This window comes from Sinocyclocheilus grahami, unplaced genomic scaffold, assembly GCF_001515645.1.
Source record: "Sinocyclocheilus grahami isolate Dianchi unplaced genomic scaffold, SAMN03320097.WGS_v1.1 scaffold478.1, whole genome shotgun sequence".
In the NCBI taxonomy this organism is placed as follows: Eukaryota; Metazoa; Chordata; class Actinopteri; order Cypriniformes; family Cyprinidae; genus Sinocyclocheilus; species Sinocyclocheilus grahami.
Genome location: NW_015505657.1, coordinates 237103 through 250179, shown reverse-complemented (window position 1 = coordinate 250179; position 13077 = coordinate 237103). Strand labels below are relative to the sequence as shown.

General features: G+C 35.7%; 1 protein-coding gene across 1 annotated transcript; it reads right to left on the bottom strand.

Moving 5' to 3' along the window:
* Positions 1 to 12086, bottom strand: LOC107553700 (5-hydroxytryptamine receptor 7-like). Its single transcript, XM_016236009.1, has 2 exons — positions 11373 to 12086; positions 1 to 881 (listed from the first exon to the last, which is right to left on the bottom strand). The coding sequence occupies exons 1-2, from the start codon at positions 11834 to 11836 to the stop codon at positions 131 to 133; spliced, it is 1215 nt and encodes a 404-aa protein (XP_016091495.1). The 5' UTR covers positions 11837 to 12086; the 3' UTR covers positions 1 to 130.
* Between the last annotated feature and the right edge of the window lie 991 nt (positions 12087 to 13077).

Genomic DNA, 13077 nt, shown 5'->3' with positions numbered 1-13077 from the left:
GAACGTTTTTAGTGAATCAGAATTATTGTTATTCCCAGTGAATTCTCTCCAAACTGTGCTGCTTAACTTGTAGAAGAGTCAAGAAGATATATATTTGCACCATCCCATCATATATACAGATTGTGAGCAGTCAGAGCTTTAGAGCCTCATGCACTCCCATAGCTGAGAGTCGGCGATTAATGTTTTGATATCTGCAGCGTAGCAGGTCTTTATAAGTTGAACGTAGGTCTCGGTTGAAGAAGGCGTAGATGAAAGGGTTCATGAGCGAGTTGGTGTAGCCCAGCCACAGCAGTACCCGTTCCAGCCAGACGGGGGCGCAATTGCAGAGCAGGCCACAGATGAACGGCCGCCCCGTGGTGAAGAGAAAAAATGGCAACCAGCAGAACGAAAACACTCCCATGATCACCCCAAGGGTGGTGGCCGCCTTCTGTTCATGCCTGAAAATCGAGGCACTCCGCCGTTCGCGGTTCAAGAGGCAGGAGAGGGTGGAAAACTCTTCAGTAGCTGTGCCGTTCTTCATCCCATGCATGCAGAGCCCCTCTACGGTGGCCAACGCTGGATCTGGACAGGCCATCTGAATTGGGGGAAGGGCAGTGAAGTAGTGTTTGGCCCCACTTTTGCGGGCAGCTTTGAAAATCTTGTAATACATGAAAAGCATGACTACCATTGGGATGTAGAAGGCCACAGCGGTGGAGTAGAGGGTGTAGCCCACATCCTGGCTGATCAGACACACTCCCGCAGTGTTGATGTTCTGAGCCCAGCCACAGAATGGTGGCAGAGTGATGGATGCCGATACCAACCAGACGCTGACTATCATCTTGGCCATCAGCTGTCCGTTCTGTCTCGCTGGATAGGTCAAAGGCCGAGTTATTCCAAGGTATCTGCAGAAACAGAGGATAACGTGGTTAATGAGGTAACTTCAAATGACGTGTTTTAGCAGAGAACTGCATTCCTCAAAACAACTGAACTCAAAGATCTTGCATCTGCAGTACCCCGCAATATGCCAGATATGGCTCAAAATACCTCAAAAGCACCAGACCCGAGAAATCCCTACTGACCTGAATTTCACCAACAACCTGAGTGGAAAAGATGTCGCATTCACATCTGAATCTCCGGCATGTCAGATTATCCAACTAATTAAGTGACTTAGTCCACAAAAGTAGATATTTTTCTGGCCAAAATTATTTTTGAACAACACTCTTAAAAAGGTACCAAAAGAGCGTTCTTGCAGTGATGCCATAGAATAACCATTTTTGGTTTCCCAAAGAACAATTCGGTGAACAGTTCCTAAAACAACCATTTTTACTTTGTTGTATACATGATTTTATTCAACGATTTCTTTTCTTGCGCTTCAGACTTCGACCCGCATTCACGTCAGTACCATGAAGCATGCTTATGCATTCCTCTGCTTGTAAACAAGCCGCAGCGCATCCGGATTATATGTCAGAACGCGGCTCCTGCGTGTCGTAGTACTCTCGTGAACGTGCATCGGAGACCCGGAAGAGAAGAAATCATTGAAAAAAGTAGTTATTTTTGTTTTCTTTGCACACAAAAAGTATTCTTGTAGCTTCATAAAATTACGGTTGAACCTCTGATGTTACATGGACTATTTTAACAATGTCCTTACTACCTTTCTGGGCACTGAACGTGGTGTTGCTGTCCAAGCAGGGTCAGAAAGCTCTCGGATTTCATCAAAAATATCTTAATTTGTGTTTTGAAGATGAATTATTGTGATAATAATAATAATAATTATCTTATTGTTTTGGAACGACATGAGGGTGAGTAATTAATGACAGAATGTTTATTTTTGGGTGAACTATCCCTTTAATGGAACTATAGATAACTTGGTCAAACTGGCCCTGCATCTGAATATGCCTACTTCACTACTACATAGTGAGCGAAAAACAGCTTGAAAATAGCTTGTCTGAATTCACTGCATAAAAAGGTAAACGAAAAGTACCTAGATGATCTACTACTGTATTTCTGCAGAGATTCTCAGACTACACACATTAATACTATCTATATATGTATGTATGTATGTATGTATGTATGTATATGTGTGTGTGTGTGTGTGTGTGTGTGTGTGTTTTGGGCCTTTGAGGTCAACTTTCCGGCAGAGTTTATCTGCAACCCTAATCAAACACACCTGAACAAGCTATTCAAGATCTTCCGGATTATTAGAAAGTAGGTGAGTTTAAACAAGGTAGGGGCTAAACTCAGCAGGAAAGTGGACCTTGAGGACCAGAGTTGAGAACCTCTAATACAGAACATACCTTTGGTCGCAAAGTTCGTTCCTCACTAAAAAGTACCTTCTCAAAGAGTATGTAATTTCAGAAGCTCCATTGGATTAATTTACATATTAGAAATTGGTTGGTATTTGATACTCACAGTCAGTTGTTAATTTCTTATGAATGTTCTCAGCAGTAAAAAAGTTCAATTTCTTGGTGCATGTAATGTTTGGATTAGCAATCTTTTTTGCTGCATCTCTCTCTTCTCTTTCTTGTGTAGTAATACAGTTGGGGACAAAAGAAGGAATATAGCTTCTGTTACAAATGATCTAATCTCACTGTCCACATCATTATTGTCCAGACAGAAATGCACCAAACTGTACATTCTGTAATTGGTGATGTGGCTTGCTGGTTATTGCAATCCAACATGATGAGCATTGGTGCTCATGTGGGTGACCTGAGTTTGAATCTGTGAAATTGAAAAAAATCACACACTCTACAGCTTTCCCACATATCACTGCATTCATCAAAATCTGTTTCACTGCAGTGAACATTTCAAAAGGCTTCAGCATAACTAAAGATTCTATGGATCTAAATTTTGAATGTAACGTACAGTACATTGGCTTCTCTTTACCTACTAAAGCAGAAAGTCTCTATTCCCCTGCCCACCTCTAAAAATAAAAGCTTTAATTTCACGCATGAGAATCCCTCTGATCAAGGAAAGGCTAAGAGACACACTTATTGGATCGGACACTTAATGTAGTTAAAACCTTTCATACACCTACATAGAAACTCCAAATAAATCGCTGCACCATGAAACCGTTTCACATTTGTTTCTAAAATGCTCTCTTTACCTTTTTTCAATTAAAATATAATGTTTTAGATATAGCCTATTTAACTATTTTAATTAGAAAAAAATATTTGTATTATTTGCTTTTAAAAGAGGTTGTGTATGCCCAACAGTATTAGTGATGTTAGCAAGGCACCACTCATGATTTGCTGATGTCTGAAAGCCTCTTCATGGCATAATACACTGTGATATCAGCTGGGTGGACATATTTTGATGTTGAGTACTGTCTACACTTCTGTTTGCTCTTTGTGCCCCCCTTCATACCAGATGAAATACAGAACACTTGCACAAGCCTCTCAGAAAATAGGAAATAATAACTGGATTAAAACATTACTCGGTTTATAAGTGCTATTGGAGATGAACAATGTAGTCTGGGGCACTTCTCAAGATTAGGCAGCTCAGCTGCTGACTGTGGAAGATCAATCAAATGAGCAGAAGTTACTGAGATGCTTAATGAGTCAGAAATGCTTCAAAAACCATAAGCAATGGAAAGCAAACCGTTTAAGGGACTGCAAGGATAGACACTGGTAGTTATAAAATGTTTGAATGAAAGCATGTTTTGCGTTCCATTATTCAATCTATAGAGATGGTGCATAAATCAAATGCAGCTCATGCTAAACGGAAGTTTAACAGGCTTTCATCCAGTCAGACTGATGCATGGATGTGAGTGTGATCAGTTTTGCCAGTGTGTGAGTATAGTATTTCAGTATTTCTGTTGCCTACGTAGGGTATGTTAAGGCATTATAAGTGGGCTGTTAATTGTTCTGCCTTTTAAGACAAGTTCCAAAAGCAGGCCAAATTATGAGTAGAATCAAAGGTGAGCATTACAGAGAAGGCAATTTCAGAATGCAGACAAAGTGTTCTAAATATATTTAATTTAGTACTGAAAAAATATTAAAATTTAGTGTACTTAAGATTTTTTTCAAGTGTTATTTTTAGTATTATTTATATACTGTTGTATTATTTATTAATATTTTAAAGTAGCTTTTATTTTCATACTTTTAAATTTCAGTTGAATTTAAGTTTTTATAATTGTATGTATTTTTTCTGTTTTTTTTATTCTATTTATTTTAAAGGGGTCATATGATGCGATTTCAAGTTTTTCTTTCTCTTTGGAGTGTTACAAGCTGTTCGTGAATAGATAAGATCCCTAAAGTTGCAAAGACTAAAGATATTTTTATGTTATCGCCGCCCAAATATTCCCGCAAAGAAAGAAGGCGTAACTTTATTGTTGCTGCCACCGCCGCCACCATGTTGTGAAGATGCTGTGTGTTTCGTTGTGAAAGCGAAACTACTTTGTTTGGTCTTCCAAAAGAGGACACGAATAGAAATCAGTGGTTAAGTTGTATTTACAACACTGTTCCAGAACAGTTTAACCCAACATTCAGATGTGTCCAGCGCATTTTATGGAGGACTGTTTCTTCGGAGAGTAGACTACCGGCTGTATGCCGGCTGTTCTGACTCACAGACTGTAAGTACAGTCACACGCTTGAAGTATTCGGCCAATCACAACGCACTGGATAGCTGGCCAATCAGAGCACGCCTCGCTTTTCAGGACGATGAGATTTCTACACGTTTCAGAAAGGCGGGGCATAGAGGAGAAACAATAATGTACAGTATGTGGAAAATAATGTTTTTTTAACCTTAAACCGCATAAACACATTTCATTACACCAAATACACAAAATACTGTTCTTTTTAGCAACAACATATGACCCCTTTAAAAATACAGTTTCACCATTAATTTATTTCTTTTGAGTTCAAGTTTTTTTCCAGCTAAATTTTAATAAATAAATAATAATAAAAATTTAATAGTTTAGTTTAAGTTAGCATGCAATACTGTTTTTAATGCTTAATAGCATTGTGCTCTTAGCTTAGCAACATGCTAACATCAAACTATTGAAATCAAGTGCAAGTCAAGTCTTTTGAGTATATTTGTATGCCATTTGTAGCAATCCAAATGAGATTCCATGACAATTAGGGTGTTCCCTTAGAAAGCAGTTCCCATGTTGGCAACGCAGTAGGTTTTGGAATACAGTTATTGCCACAGAAATATTGAAATACAGCAGTAGCCATAGCTTCGTGTGGCATGATGGTCTGATAAAAGAAAAAATGCAAAACAAAGCAAAGTTGAAGGTCTTAATATGGCAGGTTTGTTATGGGTGGTAAGGTGTCGATTACATCCATATTAAATTTGCACCTCAGCATTCAATTATGTGTAATGAAAGGCCTTGTAGATATCAAAGCTAATTAATTTAAGAGAATTGCAGTAGTCGAAAACAAAGTAAATGAGAATCATTAGAGAATTGTAGTTTCAGTATAATCTACTGAATTTCAAACCTTTTTGTGTGTTTTATTAAGAGGTCTCATCTGTTCATAATAATAAATTACACTAATTTACCTATCATCTGGGATGTGTTGTATTTTTCCCTTTCACATTTATGAAGGGGTGGCAAATACAAAAAAAATGAAGTTGTAAATAAAACTGCTGCCATTTCTTGTAATTATTTGTGAAATTCACTTGAGTGAAAATTGTTTCAAATCCAATCTTTTTTCAATGCGGTCATACCCTCTTGAAGAACATAAAATCACATATGCCCGTACATATCTATTTTTATCAGTTCATATTGATTGATTGAAGGTTGTTAGCGAGCTCTTTTATTTAAACGGTTTCTGCAGACTTGAACAAGTTAAATTTAAGACTTTTTAAGACCTTTTTAATACCACATTATATGAAATTTAAGACCTAAACCTGTAATGGAAATACACATTTTATTACATATATGTAATATTTAATGTGTATAAATTAAAAAGAAAACAAAAATGCTGTAATAAATGGTATTTATTACTATGATATACAGTGAACTTTTCATGTCAGCAGACAATATTCCATACAAAATATCCCCACAAAATAACTGCATTACTGAGATTTTTGGTCGAGTAAACAATTTATTCTGAAGCAATATTTTCATCAGTGTTCTATCAGTTTTACATACTTAAATCTGCATATTTACCTTTACAAATGCCTATTTTTAACCTTTTTAGATGTATGCATCATCTTACATGCCAAATTATTACAATTTATCAATAAATTCAATATACAGTATTCAATATGCAGTTATGAATATACAAATAAGAAATGTTGAGGGGAAAAATGCATATTTTTCTATAAGTGTGCATTATCTTTTGAGTCAAATTCTTACATTTAATCAGTGAATAAGTATAAGGCATTTGGGCTGTTACCAAGCAAATGAAATCAGTATCAACAAAATGTATCTTCTCAATCCAGACATAAGCTGCATCTGAAGTGGCATTTAGATGTGTTTACACACAGTTTAATGCAGGACATGAATGCATTTAACCTGCAGTTACAAATGCATGAATAATGTTTTGATATATTAATCATAAAACACTGAATACTGATATTTGAAATGATTAAAAAAATGAAAAGATACTTTAAATGTGAAATTAAAACCGCCAGTAGGTGGCAGTAAGTCACTGTTAAGTGAGTCATTGCGATTGACCCGAACCATTTAAACGAGTGATTCATTCAGGAACGAATCAGTCATGTTGCTCAGAGACGCGAAACAGCGCTATGGCTTTGTTTGGAATGATTTTTGTTGGCGAAATAGTGCAAAAACAGGCAATATGGTGTCTAAAACTTAAGTCTCTTTATAAAACTTCTAGTTTATTGAACTGTTGTAAAAAATCAATATCACATTTGTATATGGTAATTTTTGGAGAAAAAAAGGCACTCTTCCGTGTGAACTTGATTATAAATATACACATTTTCTGCTCCCATGTCTTGAATTGATGATCATTCTGAATGTATTTTAATAGACTGAATCATGCAGTGATCAGGCAGAGCGCACGCGCACTAGACTTCACGTAATGCGTGCACTCTGTAGGTGTTTTGAATGTTTGTTTGTTTTGCGTCGTGAGAATATTGAGTAAAATAGCTCACTTGTCATGGTGTTATTTAACTATATCATGTTACGAATAAACTAAACATTTTGAATGTTTACCTCAGTGTGTTTCTTCTGAGTTTATGTGTGCGGTCACGCTCATGTGTTCTGAAGTCTCGAGACAAACAGAGTGAGCCTCAGCGCGAGCTTGTATTCTGTATTCTCTCTGATGACGCAGTAACTTACAGCGGGTCTGTCCAATGATTGGAAAGTCATCAGGTCCGTCAGACTGAAGATATTTTAGTGGTAATGAGACCAAAAATATTTAAGACCCATCGAATCTGAATTTAAGACTTTTTAAGGCCTTATATTAGGAAAACGTTATTTAAGACTTTTTAAGGACCCGCGGACAACCTGTGAAAAGAAAAGGTTTAGTAAAAAATGAAAAATCTCCAGCAGCAGACCTTGGTTGGTTAGTATTTTGTCATTTTCTTCTAAATGAAAACCTAAAGTTGCCTTAAATTCTGGCTTCAAAGTTGTAGAGAAAACTTTTCACAAAGCTGCAAATCTCTTTAAAAGAGAATATTTCTACAGCCAACTTTAATCCGTGAATTATTTATCTTCAGCACTTGAAAAATGTACTATTCACGGTATAACTTTAAAGGTTAGTGAAATAGTCTACATCTTTAGGGCTGTGCATCAAAGCCTAAAACTGTTTTGTAGCCTTGCAGGCTTAGTCACTCCTGAAGCAAAGTGAAAGGATTGTTTTAAAAATAGGCATAATTCTCAGCCCACGACTAGGAAATTTTTTTAAAGGTCATTGAATAATACTGTTTAAATCATGACAATTAGGAAGAGTGTTTGCAGCAACAAAAAAAAAGATAATATCCTACAAAAAAAAAATATATATATATATATATATAAAAATGAATCATTAGCGGAGTACAGAGTATTAAATAATAGAAATATAACTTTTTTTATAGGGTTCCATATAGAACCATGCTTTGAAAATGCTATATATAGTTTTTCATTAATATTAGTGTTAATGAATATTAGTATTATTTGTATACATTATTTATTAATATTGTTTTTTACTCCTCTATCTGCCTGGTCTTATAATATCTTTAAGTGTTTATTAGGGTTTTACATAAAATCAACAACAACAATGTGTCAATTAGGTACTTTTATTTTTTTTAATGACGTAAAATTTTAGCAAAAATGACAGTGTTCTAACATCAGTTATTAGCAGAATACATGAATGAATGACAAAGGACATTGAACATAAATAAATGCTTAAAGAAGTAAAACAAAATAGAACATTAAATAGTGTATTGAAGACCAAGCTCCAGTGAAATATCTTCACAATCCTCTATGATGCCCTTAAGTTAATCATTGTGTATTTTGGTGTGACTGAACGGCAGTTTCTCTCTGCAGATGACGAGGTTGTAGGATGTGACAGCATCTGAAATGCACAATTGAGTTTAGATACTGTATACAATGTGTCATCTTTCATTTGTTTATGTGAAAACAATTGTTTATGAAGGCCAAAAGTTGTATGTGAGCACTTCACAATGTTAAAAGGAAAAAGTAATATAAAGTCAAGGGATAGCTGGGTATGTTTATGCATAAACCCTAGTAATGAAAAATATCTAACAAAATGGACCAAAAATTCAATATCTTTGTTACTTACTTAGTGAAGAAGAGGAGAGTATCCGTAACTGAATAGAGCTGGTCACACTTATATGTTCTCTTAACCTAAAAAGAGAAAAGACAGAGAAAACCAATTAGCATTTGAAAGTTATAATTTATAGACATTTTAAGAAAGAAATTATTTACCTGTTGAGAGTGTGTTGACAGTCTGTGTAGTTGGATGGCTGAGCTCCAAAAAATAGCCTCGGTTAAGGTTTTACATTAAAACTACAACAACAATAATAACAACAACAGCATGTTGTGTGAATTGTTTTTATTGACATGCAAAATGATCAGTGCTCGTAACAACAGTTATTAGCTGAATACATTAATGAATGACAATTGACATTGAACATGAATAAATACATAAAGAAGTAAAACACAAAAAAAGAACAAAAAATAGATGTGATGAAGACCACGTTTCAGTGAAACAATCACAATCCAATCATTTTGGTGTGATTAAGTGGCGATTTCTCTCTGCAGATGATGAGGTTGTAGGATGTGATACATCTGAAATACACAGTTGAGTTTAGAGTTACAGTGTGTCCATGTGTTTGTGTAAAAACAATTATGTTTATGAAGGCCAAAAGCAAAAATGGACAGTATGTGAGCCCTTCACAATCTTAAAAGAAAAAAAGTGATATAAAGTCATGGCATAGTTTTAATATTTTTTGTGACTGGGTATGTTTATACATAAACCCAAGTAATAATAAAAAAAAAACTAACAATATGAATTATAAATTCATTGTCTCTTTTACTTAGTGGAGAAGAGGAGAGAAGTTTCCACAGCTTAGCAGAGCTGCACACACTATGTGGCAAAAACTATAAAAAGAGAGATAAGAACATGTTTGTTTGGAAACCAGTTACAATTTTAAAGTTAAATTTGTATATAAATTTTAAGAATGAAATCATTTACCTGTTGAGAGTGTGTTGACAGTCTGTAGTTGGATCACTGAACTCCAGAAAATCAGTAATGATGAGCTTTGTCAGTTACAGATTTGAAAAACAAAAGGGCGGGTTTGTGACCTCAAGCTCAAGCACACTTGGGTTATGCAGCTGGACAATGATCCCAAACACACCAGCAAGTCCACCTCTGAATGGCTCAAGAAAAACTAAATTAAGGTTTTGGAGTGGCCAAATCAAAGTCCGGACTTAAATCCGATTGAGATGCTTAAACAGTCCATTCATGCTCGAAAACCCTCCAATGTGGCTGAATTAAAACAATTCTGCAAAGAAGAGTGGGCCAAAATTCCTCCACAGCGACGTGAAAGACTCATTGCCAGTTATCGCAAACACTTGATTGCAGTTGTTGCTGCAAAGCGTGGCACAAACAGTTATTAGATTTAGGGGGCAATTATTTTTTCACGTAGGACCAGGCAGGTTTGGACAGCTTTTTTCCCTTAATAAAAGAAATCATCATTTAAAAACTGCATTTTGTATTTACTTGCATTATCTTTGTGTAATATTAAAATTTGTTTGATGATCTGAATCTTTTAAGTATGACAAATATGCAAAAAATAAAAAAACTGGAAGGGGGCAAAAACCTTTTCACAGCACTGTATATGAAATATCCAACCTTTTGATATGACCTCTCTGATATATTCTTTTATGCTAATACATTTAACAAAAACCTTACATAAGCAAATTCCACATTCCTAGGTTTAAGGCAGGGGCAGTTTAAGGCACCTAACTATTTAATCGAATTACGAATTAGGGTGTTTCAACAGCAGTACTCACCCCCTGGGGTTCCAGCTCAGAACTTTATCAAAGAGCACCAAAACTGCATACACACCAGGACGCAGCTTCTAAGTCTCTAGTTCATCAAGCCTCAAATGACATGGAAGCATTTTTAATGCTCAGTTTATTTATTTAGGGTTACTCTAGTGTTTTTGTCTTTCATTTTTACAAAAACTAATCAATTGAATACCCCATATGCTTTTCAATTTTCATTAAACAGACTAGAAGCTCATGTATACTTTCAATTATAAAGGAGACATTTTGACATTTTAGTAAATAGTTTTAGTTTATATTTCATAAGGTTTGGAGTCAAAAATACAATTAAATGCTTCTTTTCTCTATATATGTGTTGGAGAAAAATCATAAATATTATTTTGCAATAGCTCAGGTACAGGCAGATTTTAACAGTTATTTTTTATGATTATTTATTAGAATTTTTGTTTATTTATTTTTTATGAATTGTTTGTATTTGTATATTTTTAAATTAATAGCAGGTAGGGCTGGTTTTAACAGGTTTTATTGGGGCATGTTGTCGCAATTTTTTCAGTGAATATTACTTAGAGTATTTATTTAGATTATTAATACATTTCTTATATTTTTATCGTTACAATAAATTTTTTTCTGTAATTTCTATATAGATTTGATATATAAAAGATAAAGATTTTATATATATTTATACATAATAGAATTTTGTTGAATATTATTTTCACATCATAAATGCAACTTATGCATATAAAAATTACAACTATGCATATTTTATATATATATATATATATACATATTTGTCTGAAATTGCAGAAAACAGATGATTGCTGAAAAGGACGATCAGTAGCCTAGCCAATATGAATTCCACTTTCTCTTAAAAGAACCAAAACAAGAAGGTTTTGGTTATTTTAAGAGAAAGTGGAATTCATATAGGCTAGGCTACTGATCGTGAAATCTTGAACTCTTGATATGAACTTACCTATCCACACTGATCACACACAATGTCATAATTGATGCTGTACAGCACATGACATCCATCCCAACAAAGATGTTGCAGAAAACCTCCCCAAACAGCCAGACGCCTGTCAGGTCAGTCACGATGGCAAAGGGCATCACGGCCACTGCCACAGACAGATCAGCTATGGCCAGAGATACTAGCAGATAGTTTGACGGCTGTCTGAGTTTCTTCACGACACACACCGCGATCACAACCAGCGTGTTGCCCATCACAGTGACCGCGGTGATGGTGCTGAGCATCATCCCAATGATCACTGTCTTAGTCAAGTCCAAGCCCAGGGTCTGCTGCTCCCCACACGACTCATTACTTTCGGGCTCCGCTGTGGTTATCACGGTGGGGGGAAATTCAGCTGTCCCGTTGAGAAAGGCGATTTCGGTCTCGCTGGAAGCCCAAACCAGTTCAGCAGCGCCATGTGTCGTGAACATCACTGTATCGATATTTTGAGCGCGAATAATCCTTCCGCGCGCCTGAAGTGGACAGTCAACCTCATGGTGCCGACGACCTCTGAGTCCGGCAACAAGCACATACACGGAAAACCCGCTCACGAAGTCAACGAAGAGACGAGAAACACACACGGAACTCTCTCTCAGCCTCGTTCCGCTGAGAGAACACCAGCTATGAGTAGTTTTGAGAGCCGCACTCTGAGTGAACCTGCGAGTAACCCTGATAGACGCTAAACATAGATGTTTTTTAAGTTAAAATATGCTTTCAGCCCACGCCACTCAAACATAATGTATTGTTTGAAGTATATGGATATCGAGTTACTTTACGATGACTTTATTAACATAGAAGTCATTACGCAACATTCTAAAGGAATATTCTGGTTCTGGTTTCTGATTGAATCCTGGTTAACAGCGTCGATATCGCTACACAACGCGTTGTTGTTGCATAGCAACGTTCTGTCAGGGCTTTTGTTTTGTTAAAAAATCATTTCACTTTAGCTATTACTATTCTATTTTAAATCGAGCTATTATTTTAAATGGTATCAAAATAATTACAGCAATAATAATAATAATAATCAGAATAATAATTCAGGCAGAGCGAGTTCTCTAGTTTGAATGCATGCAGTCATGACCAATCCAGTTCCAAAAGACTCTGGTAATGAAGCACTCTCACAGCTTTCTCAATGTGTTGTATATAAAATAATGATCAGTCACGTATGTTACAGCATGATATCACATTTCAGAGGGGATATTCAGATATATTTTGTAGCCTAAGCAAACACTCATTTTGCTCATATGTTCATAGCGCCCTCTGCTGATGAATATCGGCTTCAATAACTTTCCATAGGATAGCCTACATCAAATTAGCTATATTGGAGATATGCAACCTGTCCCACTTCATACACTGCAATCTACACTGCAATATTTACCGCTTTAAACGTATTCTACTGTCAAATTAGCGCTCTCTTTATTATAAATTGATATTTTAAACGTACTTTGTCATATTTATACCCTCTTTATGGCTACTGTGTGTGTTGTTGAATAAACAAAATTATTCACCGTTTTGATTCAGATTTATAGCCTAAAGAAAAGAAAACAATAGGTTTGACATAAAGCCTAAATGAGAATATTTTCCCCATACTCGGGTGATTAAGGGGTTACATTTTAAGTCTGTATTCATTTATACATGCTGTGTGTGGTGTCTAAACAATTTTAAAAAACCT